The sequence below is a fragment of the Schistocerca gregaria genome, chromosome 4 (genome assembly GCF_023897955.1).
Source record: "Schistocerca gregaria isolate iqSchGreg1 chromosome 4, iqSchGreg1.2, whole genome shotgun sequence".
NCBI lineage: Eukaryota > Metazoa > Arthropoda > Insecta > Orthoptera > Acrididae > Schistocerca > Schistocerca gregaria.
The window spans coordinates 549,531,157-549,559,012 of NC_064923.1; the positions used below are offsets into that span (position 1 = coordinate 549,531,157).

The window sequence follows — 27,856 nt, forward strand, 5'->3', positions numbered from 1 at the left end:
TATTCTAGACCCATGTATTTTTTATGAGGTTGCGGTGACGGAATGATATGTGGTGTAGTCCGAGACCTAGGCTAGCTGGAAGGTGAAAGTTTGATTCTGAGGTGGCTAAACCAATGAAGGTAACATGGCAGTTCCTTTCCTATTTTCCGTCTGCGACCTGATATTTTCTAATTTTTAAATAATTGAAGGCATTAATAACAACAGCATTCACGGTCAAGAGCAACTTATTCCCATGGATGGCGAGTTCTGATCTGCAGATTTCTCGTGTTGTTGGTGACGTCAACCATCCTTCGTTTCCTTTAGGTCCACATATCAGCCATGTTAATGCCGACATTGGCGTCTCGGCACGGTATCGCATTGATAACTAATCCTGAGACGTTATTAATTTGAAAAAATGTTATATGATGAATTCACAAAGGGGTCTTCTACATTACAATTTTGTCCACTACTATCAATGCTAGAATTCTACAAGTAAATGACGTGTTAGTGTTCTGCTTCAGTGACTATCGTAAGTCACCGTACCTTTCACTAATGTATTATGTCTTGGTTGCTAAGCATGAATCTCCTGTAATTTTATCACATCTGCAAGTGAATGCTCGAAAATAGCAAAAAGTTGTGAAATTTAAGTGCTTCTATTGGCCACATACTGGAAAAAAGTCTACACAAAAATTACATTTTTATGTTCTTTATTACCACCAGATGTTTGGATAACTGACAGCGCTTGTGAGTTTTGTCTGTCTTGACTTATACGGAATAAAATTTTGTGGGTAGAATGACGACTGTACACACAGAAAATACAGAGCGAAATACGTTTCTATGGTATGAGCTTCCTAATACGGAGGAGGGAAGGTGGTTTGTAGAAATATTGAATTGATCGCCTTCTGTAAGATGATGGTGAAAAAATTACGAGGACGACATAGGGTCATGGAGTGCAGGACGCCATGAACAGCAGGCAGCTGGTGGGTAACAATGCAAGCTCACCGGATAAAATATTAATCGATCCTTGAAGGAGCACATTGGTCCGCATGGAGGTCTACAGATGGCATAGAACGTAGCATGCGGTCTTTCGATCATCCACCACTAACGGCAGTCATGTCAGTGTAATTCTATGTATGCGCCAGTCAGTTGTGTGGAATCAGCGCTGTAAGACTGGCTCTCGTGGAGTGATAGAACGGCAGAAAGGAACTATCGTGTTTGAGCGTGCCCACGACTACTCTGTCAATGAACTATCCGATTTATTGGAGACTGTCTCGCGTATCTACAAGAAATGGAATACCACTCGCAAAACTGCATCGCAGCGTAAAAGTAATGGAAAAAAGGGGATCCTAACTGACAGGGATCAGTAGTGGGTCAAAGACAATTGGCATTAACCCAACAGGAGCCGCTACCGTCAGTAGTTGCAGGCCCATTACAACCAGAGTCCGAGCGAACACTGTGAAAGGAAATTCATACAACGGGCAATTGGAGAGAGCTAATCTGCAAAAGGCCGTTGCTCGCAGAGCTACACAAGGCAGCAGGTCTCCAGTGGACTAAACAACACGGAAACCAGACAGCAGGTGACACGTGACGTAGTGTGGACCGATGACTCGCGGTTTTGCCTCGTTTCAAATAATGAAAGGCGTAGTGTGCACCGCCAGCCCAACGAGATGTTGAACCGGCAGTGTGTGGGGAGTACAGTTCACGCCGCAAGTGATCCTATGGTGTTCTGGGGGTATTTTTCGTACCACGTATGAATCAGGCTGTTAGTTTAAACGTTCTTCGTGACAAAGTGTTGCACTTTTAAACATTTTTGGAGGGAGACTATCCACAACCGTAAAGTAATGTATAAAATGCATGTTTGAACATCAGCCGCTTGTATTTTAAACCTACATATCGACCGGTTTCAGTCATGGACCTTCTTTAGGACATTGGTTAAAATGCTTTAAACCACAACATTACATTTGCCATTACTTAAATAATGTGTAGAGCATGCCATGAACATTAATATACTACACAAGACCTTTAGAACCAAACAAGTGATACAGAGCAGTATTGAAGAGAAGATCAGGACTATAAGTATTACTTATACCATAGTAAATAAATATTTTATTGTTGTCAAGACTGTTTTTAATTCATTTTTATCGAGAAAGTGCATTCTGTGGTACTGGACGATCGGCGATTAAGGAGTGTGTTGTAGTTTACACCGTGGGTTATACGTTATTGTTGTTGTTGTTTTCAGTCCAAATACTGGTTTGAAGCAGCTCTCCTCGTTAGTACATCCTTCTTTTTGGTATAGCCACTGCAACCTACATCCATTTGAACCTGCTTGCTGCAGCAAACCTTGGTCTTCCTGTACAATTGCCCCCCCCCCCCTCCCCAAAAACTCTCAAAATGGTTCAAATGGCTCTGAGCACTATGGGACTCAACTTCTGAGGTCATCAGTCCCCTAGAACTTAGAACTACTTAAACCTAACTAACCTAAGGACACCACACACATCCATGCGCGAGGCAGGATTCGAACCTGTGACCGTAGCGGTCGCCCGGTTCCAGATTGTAGCGCCTAGAACCGCTCGGGCGGCTTGTGTTTGTTAAACTTATGAGTAAACGTTACGAACTTATCCACCAAACCAATACTTCCGATCTGGAAAGAAACATTATGAGGGTAAGAACCGGCAAGTTGCTTTTGGAGTAGCGGTGATAACATGGAGAGAGTAGGTGGTGGAGAGGGAGAGGGAGGGAAGGAGATGGACAGAGGGTCGGGGAGGAGGAGATGGACAAGGGGGGGGGAGGGAGAAGGAGATGGATAGAGACAGGTGGGAGTAAGAGATGGCCAGAGAGAGGGAGGATGAGGGCTAGTAGAAGACTGTAATAAATACATGCTTGGACAAGTTCGGGTACTAAGGTAGTAATAGAATAAACGATTATAAACTGCACATGTGATTGTGCAGTTATGTCATTATTGCTCTTGTACTGCGACTGTAAACTGTATGTCATAGAGAGTCCGATGTGTGGAGCTCCGCATGACAGGTGTCGCTACCTGCTGTTTCAGGGCCATGACGGACTACGAGCGCATCAAGCGGTCTTGCCTGAAGCGCGGCGAACTGTGGGAGGACCCGGACTTCCCGGCGACGCAGTCCTCCGTCTTCTACCACCAGACGCCGCCCTTCCAGTTCGTGTGGAAGAGGCCCAAGGTGAGTTCCCCCCATGTCACCGGCAGCCGCAGCGTTCACTTCGTATCCTAGCAGCTACTATGGTAAGCTTACGCTTATTATCATTTATAAGAACAAGTATCCTCTCTAGGTTGGAAGCTCTTGCGCAGCAACAAGTCCCTCATATCTGGAAGAAAGATCAGGTCAGCGTTGTTAGCAAAGAGGCTAGAAGACCGGATGCACAAAATTAGTGACCAACAGGCCGACGTCGGCTGTAGAATCCTACAGCATGCTTTAAGCTCAAACATTATGACGTCCCAGGAGAAAAAGAAACTTGTCTCACATAATCAGCTCGGATTCAGAAGAAACCAGTTGCGTGGACCGTAACTTGCATTGTTCATTTAAAAAAGATGTCATACATTAGCTGCAAGTGAACAGGTAGAGAGTTTGTCTTCCTAGATTTCCGAAAGGCTTTCGACTGATAATGAGAGTACGATAGTACATAATATCTTCACAGATATGTGACTTCAAAATGGTTCAAATGGCTCTGAGCACTATGGGACTTAACTTCTGAGGTCATCAGTCCCCTAGAACTTAGAACTACTTAAACCTAACTAACCCAAGGACGAAGTTCTGCAAAGTTCACAGGAGAGCTTCTGTAAAGTTTGGAAGGTAGGAAACGAGATACTGGCAGAAGTAAAGCTGTGAGTACCGGGCGTGAGTCGTGCTTCGGTAGCTCAGATGGTAGAGCACTTGCCATCGAAAGGCAAAGGTCCCGAGTTCGAGTCTCGGTCTGGCACACGGTTTTAATCTGCCAGGAAATTTCATATCAGCGCACACTCCGCTGCAGAGTGAAAATCTCATTCTGGTAACCTAAGGACATCACACACATCCATGCCCGAGGCAGGATTAGAACCTGCGCCTAGAACGGCACGGCCACCCCGGCCGGCGGTATGTGACTGGCTCTGTCAAAATTTATAGAACATGTAACATTGGAAGACGACTGTCCAGTAGAAACGGAGGTGTAGTGGTAAAAGAAGTGGTAGGGCTGTGTTGAGTCGCGAGTGAAAATTGTTCTTCAACAAAATGTATTTGACAAAAGTATCATGTATTGAGAAAAGACGCCAGTGATAAGAAATTCAAGGCAGCAACAAAAACGGCTTGCCCACGGTTCTTGCATGTCATTTAATCGTAGAGTGCGAAAGATTTTCCTCAAAAATCATTTAAAATTAATTAATATAAGGTGAATCTCCTGTACATATCCATAGCAATTTAAGTAACATATATTTAATCTTAATAGTAATCAGGTAATCAGTGATTAATGAAACAGAATAATTCTTAATTAATTTGGCAAGTCACTGAGACTGGAACTTTTACTTTACAACGATTAAGATTAATTGAAACACAAGTGTAACAAGTGAAACTGTCACTCAGTTACTCAGGTAAGGCTCCTCCAGCTACAGTTTTAACGCATTAGTTACAGTATCTCTGTATACACAAGTGAAGCCTTGCCACAGTTGAAGGTAAGAAGTTTTACAATGATAATCAGATGAGTCAGCCGTACTAACATGGAATAATTGTACAAACATTCTCTACATAGCTACCACAGTGACATAATCCAAAAAAGTCACCACTGCCCAAGCGCCAGATGGAGCTAGAGCTCCGCTTCAGACACACTATCCGATAATCTTAAACCTTTCATAGGAAAATCTTTCAATTAACCAAGTTCACAACTGAGAAGGTGACTCACAAATGCGAAAAAGTTCACAATAAAAAATAAAAAAATAAAAGAGAGAGAGAGAGAGAGAGAGAGAGAGAGATAGAAAACGAAACGGTACACAAAGGATAAGCGGAATCTAAATAAATCATGCAATTTAAGCAGATTTGACATGTCCCAATATACAAGTCTTTGAAAGTACGTGATTCAAACCAATAGATATCGATTGTCGCAGTTCAAAAGATCGTGGCAGGGTACAATCTAGTGTTAGCATTTGTATGTAGAAATAAGCAGCGGAAATTTTAACATTAGCTAAAAGTTTCTGACATGAGAACTTTGTATTCTTTTATTAACTTGAAAGCAAAGGATTTTTAGACACAAGTTTATACGTACTTTTTTCTTGTTTTGGTGCGATGAATTTTAGCCCTTTGTAAAAGTATTTCTGATTAACTCTCTATATTCAGATCAATGGATCGTTATACGACGAATAAAGATTATTCTGTCCATGTCTGCTGCCTTTACTGAGCTCCCACCCTCCCTCTCCCTCTTCAAATGCGGCAGTCACTGAAATACTGAAACAAAAAAAATTACAATAAATTTTCAGATGTTCATTCACATGGGCATTTGTCTCCAATACTCAAAAGGAATTTGCTCGATGCAGTCACATGTCGACACATCACAGGTTAGCAACGAACGGTTGCCGTCTCGTCTACAGATTCCCATTTCAAAGATTATTGGAAGTAACATGCCTATCCACTGCTAGGCGTCTGGATTTGACAAATGTTAATGTATGCGAGAAATAATCTAAACACCACGGTGAGGTTTTGCGTTAATACAGGAGAACTTCCGTGCGTTGTAACACGTTGAAAGATCCTTGCGCAAAGTACCTCGTAGGGAGATGACACTTGTGTTCCTGGCGAGGAAATCATCAAAAAAATGTGGGAAAAATTAAATCAATGCCTTCTGGGTATGTAACAACAAACTGTGAATGAAATAAAAGCAAGATAATAGCAACAACTGATTGCCACAAAGTAATATCTCCAGGTCCTAAAGAAAATCGGGCGATCTGCAGCTCTCACTTGGTGAATCACTAGAGAAGACTGTTACTCTTGTTTAGAAAGCTAGCGATTCGCTAAATGACTTCGTAAAGTGCACTTGCGCGGATTGCTTTTGATACCACTAGATAGAAAGCAGCTAGGGCGGGAAGAGAAATGTAGATCGTTCTGCTGTTAACCACGTTAATTATTCCGACGAGACTCTTTGATATCTACGCACATTATTTTCATTTTTTATTGTGCATCGTGTATGGTGACGTAAATACATGAATTAAGCGTCGAAAGACAATCTTTAGGCAATTGATCCTTCTTAAAGTTCTTTTAATGTTCCATTCACCCCATATGATTTATTTACCTCTGGATGGATAACTTTATTGATGCCGTGGTTAAAAAGCAAATCTTTTCGAAATTTCGTTAAATGCATAAAGCACATGAGACTAGGATTCCAAGAAAGGGTGCTGTAGGTTTTGTATTAGTCCGCTTCATTACTAGAGTTTCTTACATCGACACATCTGTGTGGTGAAGGGTGCTAATGGTGTCATTATCAGTTCACTTCCTCTCTGTTTGGCTCGCGAATGATTGGTGAAAGAAAACGGGTATCAAAAATCTCCGCATAACCTCTAATTCCCCTGATTTTCTCGTCGTGTTCCTTTCGCAAGACATGTGTAGGAGGAATTAAAGTACGACAACGCCTCTCTTGTAGCATCTGCCACTGGAGTGTAACTCCCTCACGCTTATTGAACGATTTTATTACGAAATGTGCTACTGTTCCTTGGATCTCCTATACCTCTTCTATTAATCCGATCTACTAAGGGTATCAGGTAACGAACAGTACTCAGGAATATAGACCAGCCGTTTTCTCCTCGCTCTATTTGCGAGAGGAACAGAAAAGTAAATGAATGCAGTAGTATAACGTTTCCTCCGCCACGCACCATACAGTGGTTTGCGCAGTATGTGTGTATATGTAGAATCGGCCTTACCAGTACTTAAGTAACTTATTTGGGAATGAGTTAAAACTCCTTTAGATAAATAAATGTCGTGTGACTAGGGCCTCCCGTCCGGTAGACCGTTCGTCGGGTGCAAGTCTTTAGATTTGACGCCACTTCGGCGACTTGCGCGCCGATGGGGATGAATTGATTATGATTAGGACAACACAACACCCAGTCCCTGAGTGGAGAAAATCTCCGACCCAGCAGGGAATCGAACCCGGGCCCTTACGAGTGACATTCTGTCGCTCTGACCACTTTTTTTTTATAGTGCCCCGATCAGTACTCGAACTCGGGACCTCCTGCTTAGATGGCAGACGCTCTATCCATCTGAGCCACCTTTTTTTTGTAAGATACACTAATATCATGTTATTGTAGGAACATATCGGCGTAAGTGAAAAGAAATATAAATTCTGGTTAAAGAAAAATAAGGGAAAAAGGAAAAGCAAAAAGAAATAAAATCCACGCAATCTGCGACGCGCTCTCCCATCCGCGGAGGTAAGAATTAGAATAGATCGTAGGCGGTTGAAACTCAGACACCGCCGGGGGAGGAGGAGGGTGCCCTGTGAGCCAGTCACCGAATGACGTGTAACAGGCGACGGAAATTCGTTGCCGCTGTGCGTGTGACCGTGGGGGTGAAGGTAACCCCAGGTACCGGAAAGTCCGCACAAGCGGCAGGGGTGCCACTTCACCCTCCTGGAGGCCTCATCCAATGTGCATTGCAGAAGATTTATACCACTCAGCTACCGGGGACGGACATTCCTTTAGATTCTTACAATGAATCTCCACCTGACATCGGATTATTGTGCAATCAGTTTCATGTGGTCATTCCCGAGGCGCGTTGCTGATTGGGCAATTGAACAATAGTAGGTCCCTTTCTCCTGTTTATTCGCAATGCCGGACACTTATTTACGTTCAAGGTAAAGTAGCAATCCCTGTACTAGTCACTGATCTCCCACAGGTCTTCCTGCACTTCACTTGAGTTTTCTGGCATAGCAACCTTCCTAAAGGGAAAAATATCGCCTGCGAACAGCCTCACGGAGCTCCCGACGTTATCCATTATATCACACAGTATATGTAGCTTGTAAACAATAATGGCCCTATCCCACTTCCTTGAAGAACGCCACAAATTTCATTTACACCTGTCTATTTTGTCCAGTTAAGAAGAAGAGATCAGTTCTGATTGCTAGGAATTACTGAATCCAATCACAAATCGGATCCTGTACTCGATAAGCTCGTATTTTTTTCACTAAATTACAGTGCGGAGCTGTGTCGAATGCCTTCCGAAAGTCAAGGAGCACGGCACCAACCTGTCAGCCTTCGTCTTCGGCGCTCTGGATCTCATGGGCGATCAGAGCGGACTGCCAAAACCCTTTTGATTCTTACACAAGAGATTTTAGTTCTTCAAAAACGTCATAATGCATGAGCATAAAGCACTTGCATAATTATGCAACAGAAGCGATATACACTATCCAGTTACATTAATATGACCAGCTGTCAAAAGGCTGAATAACCGTCCTTTGCAGCGCGCCACGTGCAGAAGAGAGGTAGTGAGGTTCTGGAAGGTACTGACAGGGATGTGGAGTCATGCCGACTTTAATGCCGTGGCCAGCTGGGCTAGGTTTCTCGGTTGAGGATCCATGGCGCAGCCGGCTGCTGTGGCCGAGCGGTTCTAGGCGCTTCAGTCCGGAACCTCGCTGCTACTGCGATCGCAGGTTCGAATCCTGCCTCGGGTATGGATGTGTGTGATGTCCTTAGGTTAGTTAGGTTTAAGTAGTTCTAAGTCTAGGGGACTGATGACCTCAGATGTTAAGCCTCGTAGTGCTTAGAGCCATTTGAACCATTTGATCCATGGCACGAACAGCCGGATCGAGGTGGTCCCACAGATTCTCGATTGGGTTTTAATTTGGGGAGCCTGTTGGCCAGGGCAACATGGTAAACTCATCGTGGTGCTTTTCAAACCATGAACGTACACTGCAAGCTGTGTGATATTTTGCATCGTCCTGCTGGTACATGCCATAGTGCCGAGGAAAAACAAACTGCATACAGGAGTGGACGTGGCTCCCACGTATTGGTGCGTACTAATGTTGATTCTTTGTGGCTTACAGACTGACGAGAGCATCCATTGAATTTTACGAAAACATTCCCCAGAGTGTTTGCATGAACCAGACGTCTGCTGCGAAGAACCACACTCAGCAACGAACGCAGAACGGTCGTAGAGGAGTCGCTTTTGGTAGCACCTTGGTTCATCTGGGCAGTTCAGTTGCTCAAAACTTACACGTGCATACGTATATTCGCCCGTACACATTTCCCCAGTGTCGTTCACCCCTGTCGTGTATGGCCTGTGATGCACCACATTCATCTCGGCGCCGGTTTTGTACAGCACCATTTTGCCATGCCCCTCCACGTGTTTTATGTACCCTACACAACCAGTGCTGCCATCTTTGAGTCGTTATTGCACGCTAACGTCGAACATAGGCGGTGGTCACATTAATGTGACTGGACCGTATTGTAACTTATGAGCACCTCTCCGAATCCACTTCTTCAAAAAGGAAAGGAACAGCTGCTTTTTATTTTCTTTCTAGTCGCTAGGTGTCCTTCGTTGCTCCAGTGACCTACCATAAACTACTTCTAGAAGGGAGCGAGTTTATCTCATAGGTACCTTATTCGGTCCATGCGAGTTCCCACTGTTGATAGAGTTTAACCAATTTTCCATGCCACAATCACTGATATCGGTCGACGTTCGTGCTACTATTGAAGGGAGAAACAGTAACACGATCTTTCAGCGTGAAACTATCTCGGAAGAGCGAATCCAGTATTTTGACCTTTGTCATCTTCTGTTTCAGAGCCAGTATGAGCACTGAGTGAATACATAGTTCCAGTTCGTTTGTTGACTTTATGTACGACGGAAACTTCTTAGGATCTTTCGTCACATCGATGGTAACGTTTTGCTTCCGAATTCATTGAACTGTTCTCACACTGCTCTTCTTACGCACATTTTGGCTTCGTTCGGATGTTGTTTTTTCAAATTTTCTCTTGTTTATTGAACCTGCTGGAAATCTAGGTAGTCATTCAAGTACAGGGACTATTATTGTAGACAAATGCTAAGTTACAAAACTAATATACCCGATTTTGTTGTGACGGGTACCTGAGCATCAAACGCTGGCAGGACGGAAATGACTCTTCACAGACTTCCATCCGTATTCAAAACTGAATTCAACCATTTCTGGCATTATAGATATTTCGACATACGATTTGGCGGTATACCCCTACAGAGTTGCTGAAAATGAAAAAAGAATCATAAAGTTTTTGTGTTATTTTGATTCTGCGTAGTACCAACAACAAAGAGCTTGTTAAGAAATTATTCAAAACGAGTCGAGATAGCATAAAACGTACAACATGAGAAAAGCCCGACAAAAATTGCAATGCTGATTAGCTGTGTAAGTAGGAATTAAGGTTATAAAAAAACTGTCGAAATAATTATTGTTGAAAATTTTATGTTGTGCAAGAAATAAAATTTTCAAATCGATCTGCGCCTATAGAGTTTTGGGACTTAACATCTGAGGTCATCAGTCCCCAGGAACTTAGAACTACTTAAACCTAACTAACCTAAGGACGTCACACACATCGATGCCCGAGGCAGGATTCGAACCTGCGACCGTAGCGGTCAAGCGGTTCCAGACTGAAGCGCCTAGAACCGCTCGGCCACACCGGCCGGCAAGTAGGGACACAACCTCATGAATCCGTGGACTCTGCATGTCAGCAGGGGACTGTTCAAGATGGTGGAAGCTCTGCATGGTGTAGGGCGTGTGCAGTTGGAGCGATATGCGACCCTTGATACGTGTAGATACACCTCTGAAAGGTGACACGTACGTAAGCATCCAGTCTGATCACCTAGATCCATTCATGTCCACTGTGCAGTCCGACGGACGTGAGCAATTCAAGCAGGACAAATTGCTATAGAGTGACTCCAGACATGAACATTATTGATCATATTTGTGGTGCCTTGCAACGTGTTGTTCAGAAGAGATCTCCACCCTCTCGTATTGTTACGGATTTATGGACAGCCCTGCAAGGCTCATGGTGTCAATTTCCTTCAGCATTACTACAGACATTCGTCGAATCTATGCCATGTCATGTTGCGGCACTTCTGCTTGCTCGCAGGGTCCGTACACGATATGAGGCAAATGTGGCTTGTATATAGCACGATTAGGTCTTCAAACACTTACATCAGAAAAAGACTGGGAAAGCAAAGAAAAAAACAGCCTGAACTACATATGTGAGAGACTGAATAAAATTTTTAGCTCGGCTGGTTATAAGAACTTACAAGAAACTTTCGAACTCAAATACAAGATAGGGGGGTTCAAAAAAATAATTTCTATAAGTGTGCATGATAGCTTTTCGCTCTGAGCTAAAGCTTCCCAGCGCTACTTTTTCCCTTTTTTCTTTTTCTTTTCTTTTTTTTTTTCAAACCAGCTTCCCGATCGTGTGCCAAAGGCCTTGCCGCAGTGGTAATACCTGTTCCCGTCAGATCACTGAAATTAAGTGCTGTCAGGCTGAGCTAGCACTTGGATGGGTGACCATCCAGTCTGCCGAGCGTTGTTGGCAAGCGGGGTGCACTTAGCCCTTGTGAGGCAAACTGAGGAGCTTCTTGATTGATAAGTAGCGGCTCCGCTATCGTAAACCGACATACGGCCGAGAGAGCGGTTTGTTGACCACATGCTCCTCCATATCCGAATCCAATGACGTCAGCGGGATGAGGATGACACGGCGGCCGATCGGTACCGTTGAGCCTTCATGGACTATTCGGGCGGAGAGGAGTTTCCCCATCGTGTACATAATTTAGCAATAAAGTTGTATTTTGCACATATCGAGGCAAAAACTGAGTAGTAGTTTTTGCATAATAATTAGATATTGCAATACCATGGAATTTCGATTTGATAATTTAGTTATTTCTTAATAACAATGTTGTAACTGTTTCAGTTCTTCTTATTCCCGTGCTTGCTAAGAAAAACTAGAAAGGAACCCCGCCTTATGTAGCATTTTTTGTGCTAACTTCTTCAAGCAAACAAACTCTCTGAAGATAGCACTGAAAGTGCTGAAACATGTTTGGGTTACAACAAACTACAGAACGGTCCTCTCCAATTTTAATTATTTCTTGCTCGATGCTTTCTGTAGGAATTTGTTTACAAATATAACGAACAAATTAAATACTGATGTAGAGCAATGAACGGATTGGCTACCGAATGTGACCTACGTCATCATATTCGATATAAGTTACTATTGTTTAGAGTATCAAGAATCGTAACCTAAATTGTATTCCATTCTAACAGCGTTACGCCCACGTTCGTTCGACTTATAATTACCACGGATTTATATGTCGGCGAAGCGAATGAAACGCTTTGGTAAATAGCCTGGCTTGATAGCACTGGTAGCAGACTGCTATCTGATTCGGACACTAGTTCGAAAATTTGTATCAGGGTGAAGATGTGGGTACTGTTGTTGATAACTCTGTCCTCAGAACGTCAATTTTTTTTCCAACTGAAATTGTTTGAAGTTTGCTCGTGATTACCTTAGATATTGGTTTTAGAGTTCAAAATTAACTGAATAGTTTTACTTCGAGAAATAGTTCTCTTGGATGCAGAAGCCGTGAATGATCCTTGTATGATCATGGACTCCGTGACATTTTTCATGCTGGTAAGGAAATGCTTGGAATAATCGGCGGGGTCATATAAAATCTGTTTATCGTTTCGTCCCATCAAACGCATCATGCACACTGATAGCTGCATGTAGCTTTGATGTCTGGCAGAAAAAATCTGGGAATCCATATATAGGTCTGATGATTGCTAATGTCTACTACACCGAGTTATACGGAGATTTAAGACAGTTTTTAGAACACAAAGTAACGTGTGTTGTCGCCTATAATAAATATTGGAAATTACGTTCAGTTTCTTTGAAAGCCGTTTCTTTTCTTTTATGGCTGTTACTGCTGCTCAGGAGTCTCAGGGTTGTACCGTTACGCGGGTGAATTTGTGGGCAAAAAGCAAACCAGTTGCTCAGGTTGCGTACTCACAAAGCGATAGACCGAAGCTTGATCAAGTAGTGCTGTAACCTCTTCTTGTTTGATACTAACAGTAAGCATTTCAGTCTTGCAATTGCAGCTCCCAAGTTTCAAGAGCCTTGACATTTTCTACCCTGCAGTGGGTGTACTGAAGATTGCTGGTATCTGAATGCTATGGCAGTTATATCAGAAACTGAATAAGCCGCTTCAGTAATGGTCATTATTTGATCATCCACAAATTCAACTAAATGCTATTGCTAACAATCATCACTAGATCGAGATCACTACACTCTCCATACTACATTAGAATAACGTTTTGTCACATCACTTATTGTTACAAACATGTCTGTTAATAGACTGGCAAAATTACCTGCTATCGAGCAAGGTATTTTGTAAGTTAACACACGGTGAATGAAAACACAGTAAACCGGCAGTCAAAAGTCTGTCGATATTTTTTGTAAGATATTTCCGTCATTTCTCATTCGGTAGGTCCGTTGACTGTACGTGCAACTAGAATCTGCGTAGAACGAGCAATAACATCAATCATCGCTTCCTTCCTCCCCATCTCGTTGCTGTCTTTGAGAACCACCCATAATGCAGTATTTTCGGACGCTGTGGTTCTGTCGCTGTGTTTTGACAAGTGCCTTTTTCTGTAGAAAGTGACTTAATATTGCCAGTCGCTTATTCTGATTTATGTTTTAGAGGTTCCTTTAAATATTGTTGCTGGGATGATACCATCAAAGAGACCAGAGCAACCTTCAATCTTAAGCACTTTTTTTGTTTCGTTCACGAATAGTTAGGCTGCTCACCAAAATCGTCAATTTATCGTAGTGGTCACTTTCAATTTTAATCACTACAATTCATTTCAGTGATCATGCCATCACCATCAGGTGGATTAAAATGTTTCTTCAACGTGGAATTTAGTTGTGGCATGAACATGGCGGTCTATTTGGCAGACAGAAATGTGGCAGAGCTATATGTCGTCTTTCAGTAGCGTTAATTTACAACACTTACATGTGTAATAGCTACACTTACTGCATGTACGGAAGAATACACACGCTGTTTGCTGCCATCGCGCACACGTGTTAGTCACTACATATGTGAGGATAACAGTACTTTGCGTGTCTTATAATGAGAGGATGTTAAATGTTCCAAAGATTCTGGATGCATCACAGATATTAAAATAGTCTCAGTTTTACATAACAATGAAGTAACATGAAACTAATTAATTTTAACGCAAAATGAATATACTCGGTGGTCAGAAAGAGTCTGAAGAGCTTCTAAGGGCGTAGCAATGTAGGCTGCGCTGAGAAATAACTGTTAATAAAAAAAATCGATGCATTTTGCCGTTTCCGATTTAATTAGCATTGAAGTCAACCAGTCAGGTCGTTGGTTGCGCAAATCCAAGCAGCCTGCGAGAGGCGGTGTCGCCAAACGCTTTCTTCATTTGTGTATCGGGAGAAATAAAAACCACGGGAAACCATTGGACGGTGGCGAGTTCGATCTTTGTTATGGTCCTGTGCACGATGTCTGTATCCAAACGTAGAACACATATGGCAACACCGTCTTTGGCAGGCTGCTTGAATTTGCAAGTGCGATGACCTTATTGGCTAACTTCAGTACTAATTAAATCAGAAACGGTGCAATATATTGAATTTTTCTCTTACCAGTTATAACTCAGCACAATCTATCCAGCGATACCCTTACCAGTTTTGTGGACTGTTTCGGACCACTCCGTATAATGGAAAATCAGTAGTATAGGCTGATACGTTGTAGCAATTTATACTAGTGCAACATGTTCCTTGGTTTGATAGAGGCCTCCAGACCTCCCGCTTGTCTCATTTCAACTGCTGCATTGTACATCATCAACTGTCTGTGTTATATATTTTTATATAGGTTTGTCCCTGCGTTTATTTCCTTCCATCATTTCACCTACGTATTTCAGCCACAGCTCAGGTCGTAATGTGTTGACCCTTTCACTAACTGCCGTAGATTCATTATAATCTTTATTATTATTATTATACAGCATCAATTAATACAAATATGAATTAATAACAACATTTTGCTGTATTCCTGTTATTTTCACCTAAGTCTCTTTGTTCAGGGTGTCCCCCGTGCACATACCACAATGCCGCTTATTTCGTTGATTTGGTGTTTCCATGGACATCGTGGTCTGCCGGGTTACCATCTGCCAGGTGGTTTCCATTCAAAAATTTTCTTTAGCCGTCAATAATCTGTCATTTTCAACAAATGTCCATACCAGTTCAATGATTTTCTTTCGACCCTGTCTGTCATTGTTTCCTTTGTACATATTCTGTGTCTTACGTCGTCATTAGATTTTTTTATCGATTCATGGTATTCTGGTGCTCCATCCAAGTTCTGAGACCTCGTTTCAGGTTTTAGAACCTTAAAAAGGTTTTATGGATAATGGGATGCTGATATCAAGTTTTGTTCCCCTAGAAGGGTTGGCCTCGCTACGCCACCGGAGATCCCGTTTTCCTAGGTGGGACAAATTTCGTCTGTCTCCTCTGCTAAAGCCTGTGCGGATCGGATGACATATTTCTCAAACTTAATTCAAAAATGGTTCAAATGGCTCTGAGCACTATGGGACTTAACTTCTGAGGTCATCAGTCCCCTAGAACTTAGAACTACTTAAACCTAACTAACCTAAGGACATCACACATATCCATGCCCGAGGTAGGATTCGAACCTGCGACCGCAGCGGTCGCGCGGTTCCAGACTGTAGCGCCTAGAACCGCTCGCCCACCCTGGCCGGCTCAAACTTAATTGAAGCACCCAAAGCCCATAGTCCAGTACTGAAGGTACCTCCCATAAGAGAGTGTCCCACCGGCGTGAAAATGTATTCTCAATAGCTCGTTGCAGGTCGTCTTCATTTCCTACTTCGTCAATCCATCTTATATTCCGCACCCTCCTGTAACATCAAATTTCGAAATCTTCCAATCCTTTGAGTCTCAACTAACCTGTCTACTTACACAGAATTGTGCTCCAAACATAGCTTATAAAGAACCTTTTACTGGTCTCATGATTTGTATGTTTGGATGTACCAGCCATTCCTTTTGGTGGAAAGTCCTTTAGCATTGTGCAATCCGTATACAGTATACTTCTCTCATTGCCTTTTCAGTACGTAGATTAAGTATGGGGGGAGAATGAGCAACGCTGCCTTACCTGTTTCCCGATTTTTGCACCTTGTAGTGCTCTGTCAGTGCTGATCGCCCCTTTCTTCTTCGTATAACTAGAACGGGTTATAATGTCACGCTGCCCTAGAAAACATTTTTCAATTCCAAAGTATCAATTATCTTTTCCAAATATACGATAAAAATGTGTTCTAACCTATTTTCTCCCAAATTTGTGTATTATTATCAATACTGAAATTGGTTCTAGTGTGCTCCAGCTTCTCCTAAAGCCGCGTCCCTTGAATCGGCGTTCTTCCGCGGCCAATGTCAAACGATTTTTTTCCGACTGCGTGTCCTAGTTTTCATGTTGATAACTACCTTTATAGGTGACCTTCGACAAAGTGATGTGTTTACTAAACTGGTTTTCTCTTATTACACGTACAGTTTTAGTTTCAGTTCATTCTTCGGTACAGTAAAGCGTGTTTCAAAAAGATTCATCCGACATCCCAAGACCGTGTCTTCTACATGAATGAATGTAGTATCTTGGGTTAAATTTAACTTGCGCAAACGACTAAAATACTTTTATTTTCAAAAAAACCTTCAGCAAATAACATAGCCTTGACATAAAGTCACGGAGGAGGCATGCGAGCATGTTGCAAAATATCGGTAGCCTGAAGAGTGCTGAATAGGTCGCTCAGAGAAAAGTCATTGACTGCATGCAGAATCACGTCATTAACCTAGTATTAAGCGGTTTAACGTTTACTATCATCAGATATCTGTTGAAATAAAATAAATCATGTAACTACGCATCAAATGAACTATATGCCCATGTTAGCTCTGTGACTCATTTTAATTTCAGGTGTAGTTAGGTTGATATATTTTATTTTAACAGGCATCTGATTATAGTAAACGCCGAAATGCGTAACATTGAATTAATAAAGTCATTTTGCACTCAGTCAATGATTTTCGGTGACCATTTCAGTAATCTGCACACTACATGTGTAGAACCATCAGATAAATCCAGGGGTATACAATCTTCGGGTATTTTTTACTGTTATATTTAGGATGAAACTTATTACTTACCCATCTGGAGAAACCCTCTCGCGCAAGCACGCCACTTCCAGCGTTAGTAGAGACACGCCCTCCCCGGTCCGAATCCGTCCGGCGAATTAATGACTAGGGTCCGTGCACCTGCCAGGCACGATGTGGTTTTTAAGCAGTTTCCCACATCCGACTACGTAAATACCGGGCTGGTACCCATGTTCCGCCTCAGTTACACGAATTACAAACAGTTCTAAAATGTTCTCACACTTTCACATGGATAACACTAGACATAGACAGACGGGGTACAAAAATTGTGCAGAGGGGGGGGGGGGGGGGTGAGGAGGCAGGGGAGTGACGACAGAGGTACAGAATATAGACAAGGAGAAAGGAGAAAGAAAAGCAAAGAAGATCGAAGTTGTCATTTACTTTTCACAAATGTCCACCTTCTCTCCATAGGACACACGACAAATATGCGGATGGTACTCAAACTCGGCACATTTTTCTACGAGCATGTTTAGTGTTACGGCACTGGCTGTAGTTCACCCACAGTTGTTGAAAGTGAAGGAACGTAGCTGGAGTCTTTCACAAACTGCCACAAAAAATATCCTGTGATGTCAGGCGACCCTGAATGCCAGTGGTGCAACGCCAGAAATACACGGCTCGGCAACCACATAAACCGGCAACTTATAACTGGCGCCAAGGTAAACTTCTAGTTTTGACGTGTAAATTCAAAACCATCCGCCGTTTGTATCTTCATTCATGTGCAAGGTATAGTCCTGCGAATCAGGATGAAGCTTTTTGACGCATGTGATATTACAGTGAGAAGACAGCTCGTCAGTGTACAAGATATCATAACAGCTAAAATAAATAACAATGTTGTGACTATTAATTCGCAAGTTGCAAGTAGTTTTCACAATCACTTTCTAAATGTAGCAGCAAAAAAAGGATTAAATGGTCCAGTTGAAGAATCAAGAGAATATACAATCCTGGAAATGGAAAAAAGAACACATTGACACCGGTGTGTCAGACCCACCATACTTGCTCCGGACACTGCAAGAGGACTGTACAAGCAATGATCACACGCACGGCACAGCGGACACACCAGGAACCGCGGTGTTGGCCGTCGAATGGCGCTAGCTGCGCAGCATTTGTGCACCGCCGCCGTCAGTGTCAGCCAGTTTGCCGTGGCATACGGAGCTCCATCGCAGTCTTTAACACTTGTAGCATGCCGCGACAGCGTGGACGTGAACCGTATGTGCAGTTGACGGACTTTGAGCGAGGGCGTATAGTGGGCATGCGGGAGGCCGGGTGGACGTATCGCCGAATTGCTCAACACGTGGGGCGTGAGGTCTCTACAGTACATCGATGTTGTCGCCAGTGGTCGGCGGAAGGTGCACGTGCCCGTCGACCTGGGACCGGACCGGACCGCAGCGACGCACGGATGCACGCCAAGACCGTAGGATCCTACGCAGTGCCGTAGGGGACCGCACCGCCACTTCCCAGCAAATTAGGGACACTGTTGCTCCTGGGGTATCGGCGAGGACCATTCGCAACCGTTTCCATGAAGCTGGGCTACGGTCCCGCACACCGTTAGGCCGTCTTCCGCTCACGCCCCAACATCGTGCAGCCCGCCTCCAGTGGTGTCGCGACAGGCGTGAGTGGAGGGACGAATGGAGACGTGTCGTCTTCAGCGATGAGAGTCGCTTCTGCTTTGGTGCCAATGATGGTCGTATGCGTGTTTGGCGCCGTGCAGGTGAGCGCCACAATCAGGAATGCATACGACCGAGGCACACAGGGCCAACACCCGGCATCATGGTGTGGGGAGCGATCTCCTACACTGGCCGTACACCTCTGGTGATGGTCGAGGGGACACTGAATAGTTCACGGTACATCCAAACCGTCATCGAACCCATCGTTCTACCATTCCTAGACCGGCAAGGGAACTTGCTGTTCCAACAGGACAATGCACGTCCGCATGTATCCCGTGCCACCCAACGTGCTCTAGAAGGTGTAAGTCAACTACCCTGGCCAGCAAGATCTCCGTATCTGTCCCCCATTGAGCATGTTTGGGACTGGATGAAGCGTCGTCTCACGCGGTCTGCACGTCCAGCACGAACGCTGGTCCAACTGAGGCGCCAGGTGGAAATGGCATGGCAAGCCGTTCCACAGGACTACATTCAGCATCTCTACGATCGTCTCCATGGGAGAATAGCAGCCTGCATTGCTGCGAAAGGTGGATATACACTGTACTAGTGCCGACATTGTGCATGCTCTGTTGCCTGTGTCTATGTGCCTGTGGTTCTGTCAGTGTGATCATGTGATGTATCTGACCCCAGGAATGTGTCAATAAAGTTTCCCCTTCCTGGGACAATGAATTCACGGTGTTCTTATTTCAATTTCCAGGAGTGTATTAAAAACGTCATTCTACAAAACATTAAGCAATTGCTTAATGTTTTGTAGAATGACGTTTTTAATATATTCTCTTGATTCTTGAACTGCGTCTACATTTACATACTGGGTGATAATTATTGAACTGTATGAAGAAAAAAAGTAAATTAGTTACAAACTATGGCGTGCACACACTTTATTCAACATGTAAACGTCACTACAGATATCCGAATTTAGGTTGTGACATGTTCGATATGCCTGCAATCACTGGCGATGATGTGGCGCAGACGAACAGGGAAATTCTACATGATCCCCTGAAGTGTCGGAACATCGATGCTGTCGATGACCTCCTGCATGGCTGTTTTCAGCTCAGCAGTGGCTCTTGGGTTAGTGCTGTATATCTCGTTTTTAATATAGCCCCACAAAAAGGAGTCGCATGTGTTCAGATCTGGAGAATATGGCGGTCAATCGAGGCCCATGCCAGTGGCCTCTGAGTACCCCAGACCCAGAATAAGATGCCCAAATTGCTCCTCCAGGATATCAAACACTCTCCTGCTTCAATGCGCCGAGCTCCGTCTTGTATGAACCACATTTTGTTGAAATCAGTGTCATTTTGAATAATGAGAACGAAATCATCTTCCACAACCTTCACGTACCGTTCGTAGTCACCGTGCCATCAAGGAACAGCGCACCGATTATTCCGTGACTGGACATTGCACACAATCCTTTAAGGGTGAAGAGACTTCTCGATCACGAAATGCATATTCTCAGTCCCCAATGTTGCTTATTGACGAAACTATCGAAACGAAAGAGGACTTCGTCGCTAAACCAAATTATTGGCGCGTACTTTATCACATCATGCAGTTTGAGCATCCTAACACAAATCATTCAGAAGTTACGACGATTTTATTTCAGATAATTTAACAGTTGTCACCCAGTACATGCTCCACAAGCGGCCGTACGGTGCGTGGCGGAGAGTACCTTGTACCACTATTAGCCATTTCCCTTCCTGTTCCACCTGCAAAACAGCACCAAAATCCTTCACTGAAATTAATAGAATTATAAAAATTCTGAAAAATGAAAGGTCATGTTAATGTTAATGAAATTTCGGACAGAATTCTGAAAAATAGTTCCAATTTATTAAATAATGTCCATCGTGACGTATGCAATGCATCACAGGCACAGCGAATTTTTCCAGACAGGCTAAAACATGCAGTTATTTATCCTCTTCATAAGAAAGGTGACAAGAAAAACTTACATAACTGTCGTTCGGTTTCCTTACTGACATCTTTTTTTTCAAAATATTCGAAAAATAATGTGCTCAAGAATAGTCTCACACCTAAGAGGAAACAATTTACTTAGCATATCACTTATCAAATAGTACGCACCTTAAAACATATCGCCAGAAGGTATTTTTTGCAACCTTTCCAAGGCGTTTGATTCTTAGATTATGTTTCTCTCTTAGAAACACTCAAGTTATGTGGAATTGAAGACTTTAAGCTCAGTTGATTTGAATCGCACGTAACAAACAGAATCCAAAAGTTAATAGTGAAAATGCAGACAATATCGGAAGGGTAGAAAATGTCTGTGACTGCGGAGCAATCACAAAGGGAGTTCCACAGGATTCAATGTACACCACGATAGTTGAGTGGTCAGCCCAATGTGGCGTCGAATGTAGTGAGACCTGCACCACGGCGGCCGGACCTGCCCCGCAAGGGGCCTCCCGGCCAATGACGCCAAACGCTCATTTCCACTACAGGATTCAATTTTGGGTCCACTCTTATTCTTTATATATAAGAATGACGTTCCACCAAACATTCAACACGCAGACCTGGTACTTTTTGCCGACGATACTAGTGTTATAGTAAATCCTGTTAGAGGGAAAGTAACAGAAGTGATGGTGAATGATATTTTAAAGTTGTCCTTAGGAAACGCACTCTCCCTAAATTTTCAAAAAAAAGCACACTACATTTAGTTCTGTACAACAAATAGTCAGACCAACAACTGATACAGTGCATGAGCAGTTTTCCACGCTCCTAAACATCCCTAGGTCCACTGTGTTCGATGTGATAGTGAACAAGAAACGTGAAGGGACACGTGCAGCACAAAAGCGTACAGGTCGACCTCGTCTTTTGACTGACAGAGACCGCCGACAGTTGAAGAGGGTCGTAATTTGTAATAGACAGACTTCTATCCAGACCATCACACAGGAATTTCAAACTGCATCAGGATCCACTGCAAGTACTGTGACAGTTACGCGGGAGGTGAGAAAACTTAGATTTCATGGTCGAGCGGCTGCTCATAAGCCACACATCTTGCCGGTAAATATCAAACGACGCCTCGCTTGGTGTAAGGAGCGTAAACATTGGTCGATTGGACAGTAGAAAAACGTTATGTGGAGTGACGATTCACGGTACACAATGGGGCGACCCGATGTCAGGTTGTGGGTGTGGCGAATGCCCGGTGAACATCATCTGCCAACGTGTATAGTGCCAAAAGTAAAATTAGGAGGCGGTAGTGTTATGGTGTGGTCGTCTTTTTTATGGAGGGGGCTTGCACCCCTTGTTTTTTTGCGTGGCACTATCACAGCAGAGGCCTATATTGATGTTTTAAGCACCTTCTTGCTTTCCACTGTTGAAGATCAATTCGGGGATGGCGACTGAATCTTTAAGCACTATCGAACACCTGTTGATAATGTATGCCCTGTAGCGGAGTGCTTACACGACAATAACATACCTGTAATGGACTGGCCTGCGGAGACTCCTGAACTGAATGGTATGGAGCACATTTGAGATGTTTTGGAACGCTGGCTTCGTGCCAGGCCTCACCACCCATATCGATACCTCTCCTCAGTGTAGCACTCCTTGAGGAATAGGCTGCCATTCCACAAGAAACCTTCCAGCATCTGATTGAACGTATATCTGCGCGACTGGAAGCTGTCATCAAGGCTAAGGGTGGGTAAACAACTTACTGAATTCCAGAATTACCGATGGAGGGCGCCACGAACTTGTAAGTCATTTTCGGCTAGGTGTCTGGATACTTTTGAACACATAGTGTATTATTGCTAATCCTGGAAACAAACGAATCAACCCCCTGACATTTTTTTTGTATATTTCCACTGAATAATGTCTTATGGAATACCTTTCCGGTGTGATCAATGACTTAGAAAGAAAGCATTTATTGCCCAAAACTGAGCAGTAAGAAATAATATGAGGTGTTCACCCACGGACGGTATGTAGGTGCCTCTTCTAGGAGTTAGGCATTTTAATTGCTCTGTGACAATACATATAGTCCGTAATGAAATTTGTCGTAAATAATCCATCACAGTTTGAGAAGACCTTTATTACCCATTATTGAAGCTGTCAGTGGTTCAGAAAGCCCACAGCTCGTGGTCTTGCGGTCGCGTTCTCACTTTACCAGCACGGGATCCCGGGTTCGATTCCCGGCGGGGTCAGGGATTTTTCACCTGCCTCGCAATGACTGGGTGTTTGTGTTGTCCTCATCATTCATGAAAGTTGCGAGATTGAACTAAGCAAATGCTGTGAATTTTACGGACGCTGATAACCTCGCAGTTGAGCGCCCCAAAAACCTAACATCATCATCATCAGTGGTTCATAAAGGAGTTAAATATGCAGCAATAAAATTTATTGATCAATTGCCCAATAGCATAATGTGTCTGACAAGTAGAAAAGCAAGTATGAAATCTAATTTAAAATCATTTCTCCTGGGCAATTACTTCTATTCCATTGACGAATTTCTACTTAAAAACCGACGGCCAGAGAAAAAAAGGAACGTGTTTTCAATTGAAGTTGCATGATTAGGATTTTAAAAAGTACGTTCATTAATGTTAACGCAAATCATTTATTCATACCCATCGTAAAATGACGCGTTCGACGTGATTTCGATAAGAGAATCGTTGTGAATTTTACATATATCTGTGTTTACACTCTTCAGAAGCGTGATTGTTACTTTCTTTTCAAAATCTAGCAACATCCCTAGTTTCAGGAAGTCACGAGACTGCAGCGCTCTTTGATGAGATGTCTGAAATTCTGCTGACACTGGAATAGTACTTGGTCTTTAATATAAATGTCGAGGAGATGCATGTTTATTTCAAAATACGTACTCACGCGTATTTATTGGCTTGAACAGTCGTTGTCAGTAGCGTCGAGTAGCAGTCCGCACTCATTTGCGGGACTTCTTTGCTGCAGTTGCCTGACTGTCCGTCCAGTAGGTACGTATATTCCGTGTAACAGCCGCGAGAGACGCAAGGCGACCGCGGCGGGCGCCGTGCAGAAAGCGTGCCGTGCCGTGCCGTGCCGTGGCCAGCGACACGGATCTCTCACTGCGTCGCGCCTGCTTGCCGCCTGCTGCCTCCCTCGCCACCCCCGCCACAAGCAGCTGCCTGCACTGGAAACTCTTCAAATTATCTTGCGTAGGGCTATAATGCGAGGGTTCCGAAAAGGACTGCACCACAGAAAAATCGTATAACACAGTATTCAGGTAATGTTCGGATAAAATTATCACTTAGAGTTCACTAAGGACAATAGACGCCGACTATAACTAACTAGAGAAGTCATTAGATGGTGGAGGAAAAAAAAATACGTCGCCTCCAATGCTACGACACGTAGTGAAAGAACTGTGATATATAAGGTCGAATGGTACCTACGTTTCGAAGACGCCACGTGCTTAAAAAATATGCAGAACAAAGTGACGTCAAACAATATTGGTTCACGAAAGAATGTTCATGATTTCCCAAGTTATTAAAAATGCAAAGGTGCCCTCAACTGGATAGACAGGATCCATAGCAGGCCGTAACGTAAACGCTCTTTGTTTAAAATGTGCAATAAGCTAATTTCGACCATAAGTCACTTTAAGCCACCTGAAAAACCAGTATTGTCTGCGTACATCTCCTGATTTCGACAAGTATAAATAACGTTGCACAGCTCAAATTAACCTAGTATATTACCGTGCGATATTTGTACTTACATGTTTGATATTACATACTATGTATTGCAATTACCACGGTCTACTACTTTACACATATAAAACCAGATGTCATATTCCATAACTACATTAAGAATGAATCCATATCAGAAACGTTACAATCTCGATTCACATATAGGCAACTGTACACTAAGTACTACAGCTCGACAACTAACAGCAGAAGTTATGGTGTAAAAGTTACAGAACCGTTGTTGGTTGTGCAAGACTGATTACTTATAGTGGATGTACGACGCGTGTTTTTTTAAGTAAGTCCGGTTTTGAAATAAAAAAAAAGATGTGCTAAGATATCTCAATAATTTTATTTTTACATGAAAGCTTGTACCTTAATCTACGCACTGATGCCATTACAGTTTGATTCTTCCTTGTTTACGTTGTGTACTGAGTGTTTAAGAAGCCTCCGGTAATCGTGAATCCCGCCGACTGTGAACTACGGGCTGTTATAAGCTTTCTTAGTGCTAAAGGCCTAAAAGCGATCGACATTCATCGTGAGATCTGTGCAGTTTACGGAGAAAACATTATGAGTGATGTAATGGTAAGAAAGTGGGTGAGAGCATTTAAAGATGGCCGCACAAATGTGTATGATGAACAACGAAGTGGGCGTCCTTCGGTCGTTAATGAAAGTTTGGTGCTGGAAGTGGACAATAAAGGTGTTTGGTCTAAAGTTGTATTTCCTGATCGTATATTAATTGCTGTTGTAATAAAGTTTACTGCACCAAGAATTGATGACACACCTGCTAAGTGTAGTGAAAAAATGGCTAGATCTAGAGATGCAACCCCCTGTGCAATAGCTCCTGTTAGAGGGGGTTAAACTGTTCACCCTTTACCAGCACCGTTATCTACTATAGATGATGTAAGAAGAAGAGTTAATGAGGGCGGTAGTAATCAAAAACTTACATTATTTATTCGTGGGAATGCTATATCTGGTGCACCAATTATTAATGGTACAAGTCAATTACCAAATCCACCAATTATAATAGGTATTACTATGAAGAAAATTATTACAAATGCGTGTTCTGTAATAATAACATTATAAATCTGGTCATCTCCAATTAGAGATCCTGGTTGACCTACTTCAGCACGAATAAGTATTCTTATTGATGTTCCTACTATTCCTGCTCATGGAAGTGCCTCTTCCTACAAAGATGCGGGTCTTATTTTTAAGCTTGAACAACAAATAAACTGTTTTTGTTCTACTGGTTTTGGTTTATTTCTAAATAGCTTCGGGTTTATTGGATCACCTTCATGAAACATTTGGCTAGCGTCTGCAAAGGGCACTAGTTCTAAAGTAACCAAACGTTATGAGCAAAGATACCATCCAGTTGTACAGAAAGTTTTGCACCAAAAATGTTTTTAACATTGTAAATTACGCTTTACATAATGGACAATATTTAACACAATAAATAGTTAGAATACGTAATATTACAGTATTACAGGTTATATGGTTACAAAGCTGAAGTTCGTGAGGTCGTGACACAGGATGAGAACTGTCTAACTGAACACTTGTCACTTACATTGTGTAAAAATCATGTTTCACATTGCAAATTACAGTTTACGTAATGGATAATATTAAACACAGTACATGATTAAAACACACATTATTACAGTATTACAAGTTATATTGTTATAATGGTGAAGTTTGCGAAGTAAGCAAGGTAAAAAAAAATGAAATTCTGATGTGGTATAAATGTGTGTAGCAATATGACGTTATTGTGACGGTCTGCAGGTATGCGGGTGGTTGACTGCATCGTTTGAAGCTTAGATGTGGGGATGTACTCAGCTGCGATTGATCATTTACAACCCGCTGGGGATTTTGAGCTGAATGTTTGTTTACCTCAAGTGCTTCTAACAGGTTACTTTTTCTTCCTATATGTAGAACTTCTGTGTAAATTTGGTATCTGCGTCCTTCCTGTAGCACATGTTCGACAAAGGTGCAGTCAGACTTATGTCATCCTAGCTGCCGGCCGATGTGACCGAGCGGTTCTAGGAGCTTCAGTCTGGAACCGCGCAATCGCTACGGTCGTAGGTTCGAATCCTGCCCCGGGCATGGATGTGTGTGATGTCCTTAGGCTAATTAGGTTTAAGTAATTCTAAGTTATAGGGGACTGATGACCTCAGCAGTTAAGTCCCATAGTGCTCAGAGGCATTTGAACCATTTTTGAATCATCCTAGCTACGTTCGTGTTCAATCAGCCTAGTTGCTATAGACCTGTCTATTTGACCAGTATACAGCTTGTTGCACTCTTTGCGAGTGAGTTTATAAATACTACTGTTACTTAATAAAACTGTTTTATCCTTACAGTTGACTAAGATACGAGATGTAGTGTCTCTTAGATAAAATGAATGTTTCGTAATTGCAAGATTTGAGAGTTTTGGCTGATTTGTCAGGTACCTTTCATAGGATTTGACGACCTGGAAAAAGCGTTCGACAATGTAAAATGATGCAAGATGTTCGAAATTCTGAGAAAAGTAGGGGTAAGCTGTAGGGAGAGACCAGTCATATACAATATGTACAACAGCTAAGAGGGAATAATAAGAGTGGAGGACCAAGAATGAAGTGCTCGAATTAAAAAGGGCGTAAGACAAGGATGTAGCCTTTCGCCCCTACTGTTCAATCTGTACATCGAGGAAGCAATGATGGAAATAAGAGAAAGGTTCAGGAATGGAATTAAAATTCAAGGTGAAAGGATGTCAATGACACGATCGCTGATGACTTTGCTATCCTGAGTGAAGAAGAATTACGTGATGTGCTGAACGGAATGGACAGTCTAAAGAGTACAGAGTATGGACTGAGAGTAAATCGAAGAAACAGAAAGGTAATGAGAAGTGGTAGAAATGGGAATATTGAGAAACTTAACATCAGGATTGATGGTCACGAAGTAGATATAGTTAAGGAACTCTGCTACCTAGTCAGCAAATTAGCCAATGACGGACGGAGCAAGGAGGACATCACAAGCAGACTAGCAATGGAAAAGCGTCATTCCTGGCCAAGAGAAGTCTACTCAATATCAAATATCGGCTTTAATTTGAGGAAGAAATTTCTGAGCATGTACGTCTTGAGTACAGCATTGCATGGTAGTGAAACATGGACTGTGGGAAAGCTGGAACGTAAGAGAATGGAAGCATTTGAGATGTGGTGCTACAGACGAATGGTGAAAATTAAGTGGACTGAAAAGGTAAGGAATGAGGAGGTTCTACGCAGAATTGGAGGGGAAAGGAATATGTGGAAAACACTAAGGTGGAGAAGGGACAGGATGATAGGACATCTGTTAAAACATGAGGGAGCTGTAGAGGGCAAAAAGTGCAGAGGTAGACAGAGACTAGAATTCATCCAGCAGATAAT

At 42.8% G+C, this 27,856-nt stretch overlaps 1 protein-coding gene across 1 annotated transcript in view; it reads left to right on the forward strand.

Moving 5' to 3' along the window:
• Nucleotides 1-27,856, forward strand: part of LOC126268107 (calpain-C) — a 417,830-nt gene that overhangs the window by 31,026 nt on the left and 358,948 nt on the right. Inside the window, exon 2 of the mRNA XM_049973621.1 lies at nt 3,029-3,170. Within this exon, the coding sequence (XP_049829578.1) occupies nt 3,033-3,170 (138 nt within the window). The 5' untranslated portion in view covers nt 3,029-3,032. The remainder of the gene's footprint in view (nt 1-3,028; nt 3,171-27,856) is intronic.